The sequence below is a fragment of the Enhydra lutris genome, unplaced genomic scaffold (genome assembly GCF_002288905.1).
Source record: "Enhydra lutris kenyoni isolate GAN:26980312 unplaced genomic scaffold, ASM228890v2 scaffoldscaffold21, whole genome shotgun sequence".
In the NCBI taxonomy this organism is placed as follows: domain Eukaryota; kingdom Metazoa; phylum Chordata; class Mammalia; order Carnivora; family Mustelidae; genus Enhydra; species Enhydra lutris.
In genome coordinates this window covers 71,966,160-71,983,433 of record NW_019154105.1, presented here as the reverse complement: position 1 = coordinate 71,983,433, position 17,274 = coordinate 71,966,160, and the positions used below count along the sequence as shown (strand labels likewise).

The 17,274-nt window shown below is 44.4% G+C and overlaps 1 protein-coding gene across 1 annotated transcript in view; it reads right to left on the bottom strand.

Moving 5' to 3' along the window:
- The window catches only part of LOC111149194 (ring finger protein 150), a 259,632-nt gene that overhangs the window by 36,429 nt on the left and 205,929 nt on the right, over window positions 1–17,274 (bottom strand). The window contains exons 5-6 of the mRNA XM_022506139.1: window positions 13,140–13,236; window positions 5,216–5,426 (exon numbers count right to left, since the gene is read on the bottom strand). Coding sequence (XP_022361847.1) covers window positions 5,216–5,426; window positions 13,140–13,236 — 308 coding nt within the window. The remainder of the gene's footprint in view (window positions 1–5,215; window positions 5,427–13,139; window positions 13,237–17,274) is intronic.

Sequence of the window (17,274 nt, the reverse complement as noted above, 5' to 3'; positions counted from 1 at the left end):
CTTTTGCAGTCTCATAGTCTCATAGGATTCTTCCTGACTGTTTCTACTGAAGAGGCCTGGACAGTCTGTCCCACATGTACCCACCCCTTGGCTCCCCATCCCACTGCTGGATGTATAATGGACATGAAAGGGAACCTATTCTGTCATTTTTTAAAAAAAATATTTTTATTAATATATAATGTATTATTTGCCCCAGGGGTACATATATGTGAATCATCAGGCTTACACATTTCACAGCACTCACGCTATTCTATGATTCTTAACTGTGTCACCCATTCTGAGATAATAGGACAGAGAAGGAGAGGAAGGTAGAGAAACTGGTAAAGAGATTGTCTGAGGAGAGAATATGGTCCTGCTGAATCCCGCCCCTTCAGCAAAAGGGGTTGGGAAGGGCTACCTCCTACACCCAAGCCCAGTGAGGGGTTACTCTAAGGGGACCCTAGAGGTGATTCTGAAATATGTTTTTGGAGGTAGGACTCAGAGAAAACTGATTTCAACCTTTGAAAACCTGAAGCGGACTGTGGACTCAGGTCTCTCTACTGCCTGGAGGATAGAAAGAGGAGGCAGATGCCCTGTATGAGGTCAGAGGCTAGACACAGTTGCTGGTCTGGAGAGGACTGTCAGGACAGGTGATGTGTGAGGGTCCAGAGCTGGACTGGGCTCAGCTTGGGCCCTATCCAGAGGGGGTGAGAGGGTAAGGGCACTTCAACAGACAGCAGGTGCAAATGGACTGTGGACGCACTGGGGTGGCAGGGGGACCTCCGAGAAAGCGAGAGATCCACCTGTCCTGAGGCATGGAAATTACAGGGAAAAGGGCCCTGCTAGGTAACTGCCAGTTACATAGAAGTGAACAGAAAATTCCTAGGCCTGCTGGAATTTTCACCCAGGGCAGGACACCATTATACCCACTCAGTACATTTAAAGCAGCAGTGAGGCAAAAATAAAGGTGCATTTTAAACACATCACACATCATGTTTGCTGAATACATAGGATGCACCATGCTTCCCTCAAGGATCAGAGTCAATAGAAAGTTAGTGAAAGAAGTCTCCTGGAGGAATCCTATACCACATTTCATTTCAGCCAGCCAAGTACATAATAATTCACGTGTACTGCTTAACTTCTGTGCAATCTGAAGACCAGGTCTCCCAGCCACACACATTCTGGCATGTTTCCAGGAAGGTACAGGGGCAGCTAGGAGGTGTCTTGATTTGACCCATTTTCATGTCTCTTTCCAGCTTCTGGCTCCCTCTACCCCTCCTGTCCTCCACTCTCCACCCTCTGGACTGAATGCTGCCTTCTTCTAGAAGGTAGTGGCAGGTGGGTGTGACTGAGAGACAATGCTAGAGAGCTGTGCAGTGCAGTGACTTGATAAAGCAAACAGGCAGCTTCCTTGAAAAATAAAGGGAAGGTTTCAGACCCTCCTGAGCAGATGTGGAGTAGCACTGAATGTTTCTGGGGAGTAGTGATAGAGTCTTCTCTTGTGTCTTTCTCTAGCTCCTGTCTGGAGTCTGCAAATACACAGACTGTTTGTTTAGCTGGGGTTTTTGTTTTTGTTTTGTTTTGTTTTGTTTTTATCCTTTTTTTATCCTAGGAACTTTTTTCCCTTGCTGAAGCAAATCCAAAAACCTGCAGACTGGGCCTGGGGAGACGGTAACGTCTGTTTGGGGTGCAATTGGAACGCATGCAGGTAAAGACCGGTGAGGGACATCTGAGCATCCAAGTGCACGACCTCTTGTGCTAATGCAGGAGAAACAGCATGCGATTTGAGACTGCCATGTGAGGCTGTTAAAAGGCGGAATGCCAGAAACATTCAAGATAATGCCTACGAGCTCATCTTCCTCCCAAATGTCAGACTTGCAAGAAGTCTGGATTTCCTTTGCTGTGTAAATGCTTTTCTTTTTTCCCTTTCCTGAGAGCTGGAGATGATCCTTTAATGCCAGATTTTTCCATCTTCACTCTACAGGCAATCTGTTCTACACGCCCCCCTTGAGTGCTGAAATGACTTTTATGTGCATCTGATCGACCACACACCAACACCATTTGCCAGACAGGAGGAGCAGAGGTAGGGCTGAGCACGCGAGGAGGGTTAATCTCTCTGTGTCTCCATTTCTGCGTCTGTAAAACGACAATGAAAGTGAAATTTCCCTCATAAGGCTTTAAAGGGTACTGTGCATGGGTGGTGTGGTGTATTTGACAGCTATGGTTATTTCCTCATTATCTAGTAATTTCCTGGGTCTGTGGAAATGTGAGGTGGGAAAGGATAACATGAACCAGAGTTAGGTCCAAGCTCTCCTGGGTTATTTATTTGTGATTTGCAGCAATATTGTGGGCCAGCAACACTTAGATCTCTGACCACATTCTTTTTAGATAGCATTAGACCTGGTTCTAACAGCGTTGATGAGAATTTGAATCTTTTCACCCATTTATTCGCACATCTGTGTCTGTTCATTTGTGGACCAGTCATCTGAGTTAGGGCACTCGGCAATTTACAAACTTGTATACAGCAAAGGACTCCCCTGAAGGAATCTATGGCCATTTGGTTAGTGATATAAGCAACTGATACCTTGTCAGAATGACCAGTTTTGGAATATTCTGTTAGATCCCAATAAATAAAACTAACCAGAAATAAAAGGGCTAGGAAAAACAGTTTGAGAATAACCTCAGTTTCTATACTAAGAGACTGTTCTCTCTAGCCATATTCCTGTGTACCATCAGGCTTCCGATCACAGAGGTGCTCTCAGGATTCCTGTTTCCTCAAATCTGCCGGTATCTTCCTCTACAGTGACCTGGCAGCTTTCCCTCTCTTGGTCAGGAGCCCCCTGCTTCGGGATTAGATTGGACATATCTACTGAGTGCCTGCCATGGGCTCAACACTCTGAGTCTGTTTTAGGCAAAAAACAGTTTTGAGATTACGAATTACACGGGTGCAGACTAGGATCCTGTATTTCAGTTTTGGATGTATTTTAGCGCACAAGTTATGCCTTCCATTTGTCATCTGGGCTTCGTGGAGATGTATGAAGCATGTATCCACTTTCAAGAATAAGGAATCTCACAGATGACACATTTTCTCTTGAAAATGAAATAATATTTTATGGCAAGGAAGATGACCCATTTTTGATTGGGTCTTTACAGGCTTGAGAACAGCTATGCCATCAGTGTTTTCAAACTGCTAGCAAAAGGTCTATCAGGCCTTCCAATATACTTCACAGAGACAATGAGCAGTGAAGTGTCTAATGGTAAGCAAAGATGTCAATAAATGGAAAAATTACGGGATGATCTTGTACCTTTGAAAAGGGAACTTGTCATTTGACCTGCATCAGCCACTTACTCTTCTGGGCCATGACTCTCTCAAGTTAAAAATTAAAAGTTTATCAGGGTAAAGATTCAATTACTTTTAAGGTTCCTCTCTCCCGAAAATGACTAGGATTCTAGGTCTGTGCTCTTTGGTAGGTTAGCCATTAGCACCTGAAATGCAGCTCGTTCAAACGGAGATGTTCTATAAATATAAAACACACACCAGGTTTTGAGGATTTAATACAAAAGAAAGAATGCAAAATATTTTGAGTATATGGGGCTAAATAAAATAGATCATTAAAATGAACTGAACCTATGTTTTTTACTGTGACAACAGAAAATCTGAAATTCCATATGTGACTTACATTATATTAATACTGGACAGCACTGCCCTAGACCTTCAAAATAAAGGGAGCGGAATTTGTCTCTAAGGACTTTGAATTTTTTAAAAAAATTTATTTATTTGACAGACAGAGATCATAAGTACGCAGAGAGGCAGGCAGAGAGAGGAAGGGAAGCAGGCTCCCCACCGAGCAGAAAGCCCCATGCAGGACTGGATCCCAGGACCCTGGGATCCTGACCTGAGCCAAAGGCAGAGGCTTTAACCCACTGAGCCACCCAGGCGCCCCAGGACTTCGAATGTTTAAAGGTCATTTTTTCGATGTTGAGGTCATTATGCTTCTAAAAGTCAAGTTTTCAAAGTCAAAATTCTTATCCACTCAAGACTAATAAACTGTGTGGGGGCATATTTGCTACCAAGTTCCTCTTGAAGTTACTGTCTGTTGAGGACCTCTGCAAGTTCTACAATTATAACACTCCATATTCAACGACTATGGTGAAGTCTCAACTATCCCATAAGAGATTATCAGGAAATACACCAAAATGTTAAGTGTGATTATTTCCAGGTGGGGTACTGAGTGATTTTTGCATTCATTTTTAATTCTTTTCTTCATGTTTCAATCTTTCAACAATAAGGTTCATTAATTTCTTCATCAGAAAAAAGGCTTATCTTTACATTTCAGTCTAAATAATTTTACAAATTCTACAAATACCACAAATAGGTTAAAAAAGAACTTAAAAGGCAATATTCCCAGTGGCTTTAATCTGCTTTTCTCCATTTCCAAATTTTCAGTAGTGAATAATAGGTTACTTCTATCAAGAGAAACAATACACCTTATTTTCACATCTTGATATCCACCCACCTTTTAAACCTTAAACCAAAGTTACTTTGCATGCTAGTTTTCTTAAAACTCCTGAAGCTTTCCTCTTTCCTCTATAAGACTTAAGAGCAGATACTTTAGGTGTGAGCTTCCATCTTGATGCTAACCCAGCTCTCTAATATTTTTATAACTGCAATCAACTAGAACGGGCGTTAGAATATATGTGGAGGATGGGGAAGAAATCCAGAAGATACTTGAATATGCCGCCACATACAGGGCATTTAGGTTGGACCTTAAAAACACCCACCTGAAGGAATGCCATTTACATCTGAGTCCAGGGACAACAGGGGAGAGAACCCTCCGGCATGTAGCTGGGACCAGCTCATACAGCCACGTGTCTCTCTCAAGCACGCACGCACACACACACACACACACACACTCATTCATACACAGAGTGAGCAGGGTAGTGCCCTAGCCCAATCCCGCATGCCCTGTGGTTGCTTTTTTCACTTGCCCTTCCCCGGACTAGAACCAGCGTCCTACCCGCCTGGGATGTGCGAGCAGGCAAGACGCACAGCCAGCTGGGCCATCTGCCCTTGGAAAGCGATGGGCTTCTACAGTTCTGTCAGGTATGACTGTTCAGCCTGGCAACATTGCACTCAGTCCACTTGTTTTCTTCTTGAGGAAAAGTAGTCTTTTTCTAACTCCCATGTGGTGATAACCCTGTGGACTATGGAACTTCTAAGCAGAGCAGGACTTACTGTTAGTGGTAAAGATGACTTCTCCTTCCTGCGGGGTGGGATCTGTATCCGGGACCACCTGCAAGGCTCCCACCGTCCGGACAGCAGGGTCCAGGGTGACTGAACTTTCATTCACAGTGGTGTCGCTCGCGCCTGTGATCTGGTTGGTGGGTGGGCCTCCTAGAGATCCCTCGAAGTCGGTGGGCAAGTCATCTATGCAGTCGGCATTGGGCTAATATGAACAGAAAAGGATCTGCCCTTAGTGCTGGTCATCAAGTTAGAGATGAAATGTTCACAGCCTAAGTCTTTTGTCTCAATGGAAAACCAAGTTCTTTATGGTTCTCTTCCTGAATCGCTTAAAAAAATGTTCTATTATAGTTTCTCTAATTAACTTGAAAACCACTTTCAAAATTTCCTTTCCAAGGGTTCCACTTAGATTTAGAGAGAACATTTTAATTCCAGGAGAAGCAATGTTCATATATTAATATAATGGAGGGGGACACGGCATTTATTTATAATGATAGTCCTTCCTTACATATAGTGTGTACTCCTCATATAGAATGTAGTTGACAGCTGATAATTACCCCCAAAGACCCATGAATTGTTTGCAAATGCACTGATGACAGTAGAGAAGGGGCACAGAATCTGACTCATGGTGAACTGTTTAGTAGAGAGACACACAAAGCCACAGGGTGAGGCTATTTTTGTTGTGGTGGTTAAACATGAGCCAAAAGCCAGCTGTAAAAAATAACCTATTTGCTTACCATGCAAACTGATCATATGTTTGTCAAATCCTCTAAGTGAAAACTTTACTATCCTAAAACCAGGGTGATGTCATCCAGCTTAACGATCCACTCACTGCAAGACTTCCTCTCCCTCCAGGCCCTCATTGTCGGATCTCTGACAGCCTCACTTGAAGAACAAAAAATTGGGGAGCTCTCTGCTTTGCAAGGCAACCTGTGTTGGCTAGCCTTGTTAGACTATTCTATCATGGGGCAAAATCTTACCCGTTGCAAGTTTTTCTCTTTGGTCTTAGTTCTGTTATTTGAAATAGTATTGAATATATTTATATGTCTTCCACAAACAACTTTTAAGATGACTTTCAGTTGTTATGCCTCTTTCTAACCTCTAAAATTATTTTAAAAAGATGGTGTTGCAGAGATACAGTGTTGAGATATATTAAGAATAGCTATGAAATAAATTTGGTTTTGCACTCGTAATGGATGCAGATCAGGACAGGTAGGATTAGGTGAGGAAAATTCTAGATTGGCACCGATTGAATTAACATCACAATGACTATACTGTGTGTGAAGTTCACCCGAAGGGAAAATCTGTAACTCATGGACTCACTGGGAGCACAAAGCAAGGAACCCAAAGTGGGGGACACTTGTTCTAACTTTCTACTCTTACAGCAGTCTCCCAAGCTGCACACCTGTGTTTCCAATAGTCAGCTGGAAATTTCCATCAACCTCATAAAAAACTCAAATTCAGCTCATTTCACCTTCTTCATCTCTATGCGAAGTGGGCCAATTTATTGAAACTCAAGTTATCAAAAGTCAGTTCATTGGATGACGAACCCACCATGTTTACTAAACTTAGAGATCATAATACTGGGCATGAGCAGGTATGTTACGAATTTTCTCTCTCCATTTCCAGCCTTCCTATTTCCTTACAGTTTCTTCCCTGGTATATTCCATTCTCTACTTTCTCACCAGAGCACTCTTTAAAAGACAAACAAACAGGGGCGCCTGGATGGCTCAATGGGTTAATCTTCTGCCTTCAGCTCAGGTCATGATCCCAGGGTTCTGGGATCGAGCCCCGCATTGGGCTCTCTGCTCAGCAGGGAGCCTGCTCCCTGCCCCCACCCCCCCGCCCCCACCCTGCCTGTCTTTCTGCCTACTTGTGATCTCTGTCTGTCAAATAAATAAAATCTTAAAAAAAAAAAAAAAGACAAACAAACAAATAAAAAGTGGGGCACCTGAGTGGCTCAGTTGGTTAAGCCTCTGCCTTTGGCCCAGGTCATGATCCTGGAGTCCCAGGATCAAATCCCAAGATAGAGTCCCTTGTTGGGCTCCCTGCTCAATGGGGAGTCTGCTTCTCCCTCTGACCACCCCCCATGCTTTCTCTCTCTCACTTTCTCAAATAAATAAAGAAAATCTTAAAAAAAAAAAAAAAAGGTATGATTCTTCTTTTCTCTTAAAGAATGAATTATAAGGTCCTTAGTGTGGCAAAACAGAGTCTCTACACCCTTACCCCAGCCAGCTTTTCTGACCTCCCCTCAGCCCTTGGAAACACAGGCCATATATTCACTATCTCAGGGCTTTAGCTAATGCTGTTCCTCTGCTCAGCCCCCATCACCCCCACCCCCTTTTCTATCCCTAGGTCTCCAAATAACCATGGTGAATTCCTAACCATCCTTCAATTCCCAGGCCAAATGGCATCTTTTTTTTCTAAGTTGCGTTCCCTCCCAGATAGCATCCTCCATACTGTGACACTTTGTAGGCATTTATGGTTTATTTGTAACTGTGCTTGTCTTTGTCTCTCTCTATTAGTCCACAAGCTTTCTTTTCTGCCCAGTTTTATTCATATATAATTGACATGTAACACTGTGGTAGCTTAGACAACAGGATGATTTGATACACACATATACACTGGAAAATGATTAACACATAGGTTTAGTCAATATCCATTATCCCATATAGTTACACGTTTGTTCTTGTAATGACAACTTTTAAGATCTACACTCTTAGCAACTTTCAAATATACAATACAATATTGTTACCATGCTCCACCTTACACCCCCAGGATTTATTTATCTTATAACTTGATCACCTTCACCCACTCCACCCCCACCACAACCTCCAGCCTCTGGCAACTACCAGTCTGGTCTGTTTCTATGAGCTCAGTTTTTAGATCCCACATATAAATGGGACATAAGCTTTTTAGAGTGAAGCTACTACATCATGTTGATCTTAAATTCCAAGCCCTCATATAGTGTCTGACAATTATTAGGTGCTCAGCAAATGCCCACTGGAGTATTTTATTGGAGTCTCAGTTTACTACTATGAGAAGCTGGGAACATTAGTATTAGCCCTAGATCAACGAAGGGAAGATTTGAGAAAATGCTTTTAAAAACGGTCAGGTTCTGTGCAGAGGTAAGGTATGCTGTTCAAGGGCAGCAGAATATGTCACCCCAGATACACTATTGGCGTAAAGATTATTTTGAGTTAAACACAGTGGAGAAGAATCAGATAAAGTAATGGTCTCTGTCCTCCCATCTACCTAAAAGTAGGACACAAATTTGTAAAGGTGGCTTCCCTCCTTGTACCATGAAGAGAAGAACATCCTTATTACCAGAGTCTGAGAGTTGATGCCAAATGGGTCTATAATAACATACCTCATTACCACGCTTTTATCTGCCATTAGTTTCCCTCATATATGTACTTCCTCAGAATCTGCTGCCCTAGCAGCTCAAGGTCCTTTTCCTTTGTCTTGCCACTTCTCTAAAAATTTGTTCTTTCATGAAGATGCGATGTCCAAGTTCTGACCGCCCCTTTAATTTACTCATCCCTACACACTCCTATATGCATGGACAACGCACATGTGAGTAAATAAATGTCTGGTTGTTTTTCTCTTGAAAATCTTGTTTATTTGTTTATTACTTGTTTGTTTGTTTACATGACAGAGAGAGAGAGCAAGAGAGCACAAGCAGGGGGAGCAGCAGGCAGAGGGAGAGGGAGAAGCAGGCTCCTTGTGGAGGAAGGAGCCCAATGTGGGACTTGATCCCAGGACCCTAGGATTATGACCTGAGCTGAAGGCAGACACTTAACCTACTGGGCCACCCAGGGGCATCTTCTCGTGGTAATCTTTTTCTAGTCTCATTTATAGGAGCCCAGCAGGAGAACCTAGGAGGGTAGAAGGAAAAACCATGCTTTTGTCTTCCCCTACAGTATATAAAAAGCCTTAAAAGCAAAACTGATTGTGTGTGGGGTGTCAAGGAAGAAAAGATTTCATGAGAGAATACTGTGCTGGTCGGTCTTTCATCCAAAGCATCTGGATGCAGTTGTAGATACGGTAACAACTGACATATTTTTCAAAATGTTGACTTGTCTTGTTGATATCATTCATTTGTTTTATCTCTTTTCTTTAAAAAAAAAAGTTATTGATTTTGATGTAGAGTGTTCTCTTTACTTTGTGGACTAGTAGGATCAGTATTATATCCTTAACAAAAGGGGAAAAGAGAAAGAGCTAATTAGCTCAGTGAGATTGTTAATGGTGGCACGTGTGAATAATTTGGCTTAGGTATAATATTTAATAGACCACAATTTCCAGAAACTCACAGTTTATGTCCACCCTAAGTAGTTCATCAAATAGATATTTTGAAAAGAAACCCAATTTATAGACCTCTAAGAGAAATTACAGTCATATGTTTAGCAGAGATGTCAAATACCATCTGCGAATGAATACGGTATAGGTCTTCAGATTTAGGTGAGCATGGGGAAACACCTCAAATAAATCAATCTCTAAACAGTCAGGAACTTGGGAATACCCCAGCTACATGGAATTTCTACTTAATAACTATTATCCTATTCATGCCAGGACAAGAGTGATAGGAGAAGGTGTTTGCTGGGATACGAATGGCCTGGGTGTCGCAGTACCTTGTAGGAGGACTCACTGAGACCTCTGTTCTGTCGTCTACAAAGACATACCTAGACCTGACAGGAGAGAAAGGAACGTGAAGCACTGTTGTGTAGATAAAGGGGTGAAAACACTTCAGACAAGAAAGGGCCCCCTGGGGGCTCCTGGGTGGCTGGGTGGGTTAAGCCTCTGCCTTTGGCTCAGGTCATGATTTCAGGGTCCTGAGATCGAGCCCTGCACTGGGCTCTCTGCTCAGCAGGGAGGCTGCTCTCTGCCTACTTGTGATCTCTGTCTAATAAATAAATTAAATCTTAAAAAAAAAAAAGAAAAAAGAAAAGAAAGGGCCCCCTGCCCCTTTACAGTCAGTATTTTATTTCTCTCTCTCTCTTAAAGGTTTATTTATTTATTTGAGAGAGAGAGAGAGATTGTGCACGCAGTGGGAGGGTCAGAGAGAGAGAGGGAGAATCCCAAGCAGAACTCATGATGCAGGGCTCGATCTCGCAACCCTGAGATCATGACCTGAGCTGAAATCAAGAGTAGGATGCGTAACTCACTGTGCCACCCAGGCACCCCAGTATTTTGTTTCTCTTGGTAACATATAATAAAGACAGATACCCACTGTAATGGGAACTTCATAATCGGCAAGCTTTCGTTCTTTAGCTCATTTGAGAGATATCCACTTACAAAATGAAAATGTCTCCAGGTTCCAGCTTTCAACTTACATGGATTTGCCTTATAGCACAGGTGCGTACAAGGATACTCAGTTAAAGTCAACCAAAACCAAAACCGAGCCCCCCCCAAAAAACCTTACCACCTGTAACTGGACAACTCAGTTGGCCAAGATGACCACTGAGGCTTTGGTGAGTGGGCACTGTTCAAAGAAGGACCAGACTGAATTTCATAAATACGATTCTGTGAACAGCAGCCTTCAGACTCTGAAGGGCAATGAGGCCCCAAGACATGTATTGATCAACTTGGCACATGAAAGGGCTACAGAGATAAGAACCAACAGGCACTAACTGTTAGAGACTGACAAGCTCTTGTCAATTTTCCTGAAGAATGGAATGAATATAAGCAATTTAGAAAACTTATGAAGCAGTCTCTGTAAGCAGCATACAAAAGGTTTCAGTTAGCTATAGGAAGTATTTACTAATGAGAAGGCTGTGAGCTTGTCCAGTGACAGGGGAAGTTACACAAATGCAATAAAACATCATCTTTTTGGAGTTTAGGCATGGTGCTGCTACCCAGGGGCGAAGTATAGAGTGGAACAACATTCCAGATTCCTCCCAGATCCTGACTTCAGTGTCATCCTCTAGGAAAAAAACAGAAAAGTCTTAGAGAGGCAAGAGGGTAGCCAGATGACTTGGTGCTTCCTGAGAAGTAGCCCACAGGCTTTCTTCTTCCCAGAGGATGTTCTGTTCTCTGGGTCGAGCTCAGATACATGTCATGTTTCTGTCCAGCTCCCTGGTAAAATCCAAAAGATGCTACCCATGTTTATTTTTCTTGAAGTCCAGTGTGCTAAATAAAATCCCATCCTCCATACTTGGTCAGCATGGAACCATGAACAAAAGAAACTTCTAAAAGTGAAAATGTTATTAATTTTGGAAATAAGCCCAAAGGCCACCCAATACTTCTATTTTAAAAATAGTATCTGTATTCTCAACTCCTTCTCAAGTACCTTCTGGAGAAGTCCTACCACCTCTGGCAAAGTCTGAAGTCAAATGCTATTTAGTACAAAACTTAACTGCTAGGAGTGGTTTGGTTTCATCGTCCTGACCAAGAAGCACTGGGATTGACATTCAGGAGCTTCGAGAACATCCTGAGGAATAGGAACTGGGTCAGATAATGTGACTCTCTCTTTCATTGTTAAGTATTCTGCAGATGTTGGAGACTAAAGACACACACACACATGCAAGCACACACGTATATGCATTTCCTGGCTCCCCCGTATGAATCTGCTGCAGCTGGCAACGTGAGAAGGGCAAACCCCGAGTTCAATTTTCCAAACTCCCAATGTCTGGTAGAGAGGTTGGGTGCTTGGTAATATTTCATGTCCGCTGTAATTGACTTTCACCTTGAACGCATTATGCATTTACAACTCTGGTCTGAAAATTTAATGCATTGGCTTTCAGAATCTAGCTCAAAGCCACAGCACATGAGTTGATTCGTGTTTGGTGTACCAGCCATGAAAAACAGCAGACAGATGGCATGGACGCAGCTGCTACCGGGTAGAAAATTCAGCCAATGCCTGACCTCCGAGTCTTCAGGTGTGCCCTCTCCAACAGAGCCACTCTGATAATCCTAGGATAATTAGCCCTTTGGCATTAAAGGGATCCTTTGATATCTGATCCTTTCTTCTTCAGTGCTATCTTGGGACCCTTAACATTCTCTTATTCTCTGCCATTAGTGGTGAGAAGTGACAAGAGAGAGGCTGCGGCAGAGCAGAGGGGATGGGGAGGAGGTTGGCCTCCGTATCCTGTTTGTCTAGCTGCTTTTAGACAGTGCCAGCGTTTTTTTCCCATCTCTGTGCAGCCCTCGGATTTGGTGGCCTGGCTTGCTTCCTGCCCTCACCGCAGCAGCTGGTGTCTCACCAGCCACCAGCTGTGGCTTTGCTTGAATACGGTCCTGGGAAAGTCCTTCCCCAGAGCAGTGAGCCGGCCAGCTGGTGGGGTTCTCCTTGCGCTGGGGGAGAGACTACATTTTATAAACACATAACTGAGGGCACAAATGGGACGGGAGCGCTAGAGTGAAGGGGTGCTGGCTCTGCCTTCCTGTTCACTCAAGGTCTCTGCAGCGACCTGAGTTGAGCAGAGGCTCTGGGCCAGGTTCCCCAGTGGCTGGCTTTCCCTCCCCTTGTTCAGAAGAGTTCCTTTCCCAGGAAAGCTAGGCACTTCAGACTTTTCCAGAGAAGGGCAGCCTCAGAAAGTTGGCATGCAGAAGCCCTTGCAAACAATGCCGTGAGTAATGCCACAGGAGGCGAGCCCTGGGCACCAGGACCGTCCTGCCTCTGCTGGATCCTGCCTGCGCTCACACCCCGGAGCCCAGGGGAGAAGCCTACAAGCTGCAGAAGCAGCATCTCGAGTCACAGGCGGGGATGTGGTGAGAGGGTCGTGGTGTTCTCCGACTGAGAGAAAGTGAGAGGACAGATGTTTTCAGACATGGGCGTTCTCTTGGAGGCTCATCAGATGACACCCCCCGCTGTGCCGAGGAGGGGGTCAGAGAAAATCCGGGTGTGTGGTTTTCTCCCTGCTTTGGGGGTAATGCAGAAAGACACACATCACGATGCTGTAGGCTGGGCTGTGCTTACCGGGATCCCTAGGGCTTTAAGAATGTTCATCTTGCACATGGGACAGGTGCGATGGTCTAGAAGCCAGGGGTCAACACAGGATTTGTGGAAAAGATGCCTGCAATGAGAACCATACATCTTAGAGTGGCGGTAACTGCAGAGACGACCTAGTCCACCACAGCCCAGAGACTTGTCCAAGGTCACTCGACCGCTCAGAGGCAGAGCTGAGACTCAAACCTCCATCTCCTAGCTCCATGGGCCAGGGAGCTGCCTCTCATACCGGGTGCTGATACAGTCAGACTTTGTCTGGATCCCAGGACTGTCCTCTGGGATTCACAACTGAGTCTTCCAAGTTTCAGAAAATGTAGGGAATGGAGACACAGAGAGATTTTGCTCTTTCTCAGTAGGAAGAAGGCTTAGTGGGAAAGAATGGAAGCAGGGAGGCCTGCCCGAACCTTTGAGAATAGACCTCGAGAGAGAGAGAAAGATTACTTGCAACTAAATCCAAAGTTTCTTTTTTCACAGTCAGAAGACAACTGCAAAATAAAGGCTTGTTTCCATTAATATTTGGGCTGTCACACAGAAGGGCAGCAGAGCTCCTGGAAGCATTTCATAACACAGATGACATTTTACGTTGTGACGGCTGCTGGCTGCTGAAGCAGAAGCCGGGCTGAACCGTCCTGTACCCTTTACTGTTTGTACAGCTGACGCGCTCATCGCCCCTGCAGTGCCCATGCTCCAGGCCCGCGAGCCTTCCCTGCATACCAGCAGAAGTGGGGCGCTCAGGACGGGCAAGAGGGGGGCCTCCTAACTGACCTTTCACTCAACTTGGCTCTCCAGGGGCCCAAGAGATCAGCAGGGACTTCTCGAGTCAGAAGCTTTTCTTTTCACTCGCAAGACTCGGGGCCACCAGCCGAAGCAGACAGAACTTCCTGCCTGGGGCAAGACCGAGAGGGAATGGTCTGCCTTAAGTACGAGGGCTTCACAGGAAATTCCGTCCACCCTGACCGCATCCTTGGTGCAGCACTATTCCAGGAATATGTTTACTCTCTCTCTCACCTTCGTCTTCTTCCTTTCTAACAGTTCTGTTTTCTTTGTGTTAGAGGGCTTTCTGCTCAGATGCTTCAAAGGGACCCCTAAATGAGGGAAGAGAGAGGGAAGGGCCAGCTTTTAAATGGAAATTGAGAAGAAACCCACGTGCTGAGGCTGGGGTTGGCAGTAGGCTGGATAGGAGTAGGCTGGGGATTAGAACAGGAGAGTAGCAACTTGCACGGATCATCATGTTCCCAGATGATCGTTTGGAATGCCTGCAGATTTATTCCTTGGTAGATACGTATCACACTCATTCGTTCTTCTATCCATCCGTTCATCCAACAAGTAATAAATGCCAAGGATTGTGCTCAACTCTGGGAATGAGCATGGTAATGATTTGGCTCCTTTCCCTTCAGGAGTGTAACAGGAGGAGCAGATGCTAATAAAATAATAGAAATAAACTACTTAATGACAACCGTGCTAAGTATCACATTAGAAGAACATGGAGTTTGGGGAGGCTTCTATCTGGGAGATCTATCCCGTTGGGGTACTCAGGGAAGACCTTCCCCATGAAGAGCCAAAGCCAAAACACTTGAGGGCTACATGGACACTATCTGCATATAAGGGAGGGGAGAAGAAAGAGGGTGTTCTAGGCAGAACAATCGACTGGCACGAGAGGCCTGAGATGGGCACTGGCAGGAGTGAGGGAGGGACTAAAGAGGGATGAAGCCACCCTTCTCCACCTCCCTCCCCAACAGCAGTATGGACCTCCCCATGTTCAGGCTCTGCTCTCAGGGAACAAGTTCTGAATCTCAACTTGCTCACCAACTGGTGCTCCTTTGGGGAAAAAAGCCAAACATCATGATCCTTCTGACTGCTCAGGGGAGTCAGCCTCTCTGCGTCCCCCACACACGTGCTGGCACCAGAATGACGGGAAGGCCAGTCACTAGTAGCTGTCTGAGCTTCAATAAGTCTCTTACTATCCCCAAGCTGCAGGTACCCCCTCTGTAAGCTGGAGATACAGCTACCCAGGCAGAGATGTCTTCCTAGAGTCTCCACCGCAAAAGCTGACTCCTGAACACCTTGAATCATTCCTCTCTGCGAACTTGTCATTCTGACATCTCTGTGATGCTGTTTTATGGGTCAACTCGTCTAGGCTCTAGTGCCCAGTCATTCAGTGAAACCCTAATCTAGGGGAATGTCATAGATCTAGTTAATACCTACAATCGGTTGACTTTAAATAAAGGAGATTATCCCAAATAGTCTAGGTGGGCCTTATCCAATCAGTTAAAGGCCATAAGAACAAAACTGAGGTTTCCTGAGGAAGCAGAAATTCTGCCTCCAGTCAGCAGTGTCAGATCCTGCTCGAGTTTCTAAACTGTAGGCCTGCCCTACAGATTCCTGACTTGCCAGCCCTATGATCATGTAAGCCAATTTCTTGAAAAATCAATGCCTTGAAAACTCTCTCTATATATACCTATGATATGTAATATAGTGAGATACAGTGGGATTCTTTGGAGAACACTGACCAGTACATCCTCCAATGAGAATATGAGGTCCATGAGAGAAAAATCTTCATTTGCCTAATTCACTATTGTATCCCCAGCACCTAAAATAGTTCCTGGCACAAAGGTGATACTCAAGAAATATTTGCTATATGGATGGATACTTATCCAGAGACCTGGTCCCCCTCACCGCCTATGCACGGTCATCAAGCTATGTGGCCTCCCTGGAGCAGAATCTCTTCCACACGGCCTGCTTCACGTCTATTCTCAATGCTTCTCCCTCAGTCCTCATCTTGTTGATGGCCTTTATTATTAAAATAACATTGCCACTACTCTCCATGCCACCAGCTTTTCCTGTTCTTTTCATCCCACTCATCCTTGCCAGATTTATCTTCCTAAAATACAGCACTAGCTGCGTCACCCGCTTGTTCCGTTCTGTTCTGTGCTAGGAGCTGGGTACAAAGATGAATAAGACAAGGGCCCTCCACCAGTGCAGGAGTCCAGGGCTTCGATGGGTCCCTGTGAACTGCAACAGAAAGGCCACTGCAAAGCCACACCCCTGGATCCACTACTTTCTGGCTCTTTGGTCTCGGGCAAGTCTTAATATCCCCAAGACTCAGCTGCTCACCTGTGACATTTTCTTCAAAGCATGGAGTTTGCGAGTGAATGAGTCCGCGTGTGTGCTCGCATGTGAGTGTGTGTGTGTGTGTGTGTATATATGTGTGTGTGTGTGTGTGTTGGGGTAGGGGGTAAATAAGGACCACAAAGCTGAAAACGTAACTCCAGGCCCTCCTCAATTGTAAGCTACCCCTAATCTTATTGATACCACTGTACTACACCTTGTTTTTAGATATTATGTTACTACTCAGATTGCTACTCTTTAGAATATTCTTTTAACATCTTAACAAGTAAAGGCAAATTTTAAAAAATCAGAGGGAGAGCTAGGGCAAAAACTAAGAGTGCTCAAGTGACATGTAGAGCAATCATGCTGATTAGTAACTAACATTCATTTATTTCTAGCACCATATTTCTTGTGTGGACCATCAACTATGAAGTTGATGTATCTTTATCTTTATCTTTGTATATCTTTATAATTGGGATTGCAAAAACCATTTTTCCCCCCAAACTGGAAAGAAAAATAAAAGTTACTAGGCTAAACAAATAAACAAAGAGGTAGGGAAAGAGTCCAGCCTTTAGTGAGAAGCACCAATGGTTGAGTAAATGTCTCTACCACAAAGTCAATGTCAACTCATCCTGTTTGTATGATTCACAGTACAGCACTGTTCCTTCCCATTTATTTAAATTTTTTAAAAAGTTTTATTTATTTATTTGACAGACAGAGATCACAAGTAGGCAGAGAGGCAGGCAGAGAGAAAGGGTGAAGCAGGTTCCCTGCCCAGCAGAGAGCCCGATGCAGGGCTCGATCCCAGGACCCTGAGATCATGACCTGAGACGAAGGCAGAGGCTTACCCCACTGAGCCACCCAGACGCCTGGCTTCCCATGTTTTTAACAAAGGCTGAGTGAGAAAGTCCATACTAAGGAACAATGGGACAAGATATTCTATCTCGTAACAATCCTGACAAGCTGGAAATACAACAGAGGATCAATCAAAACTCTG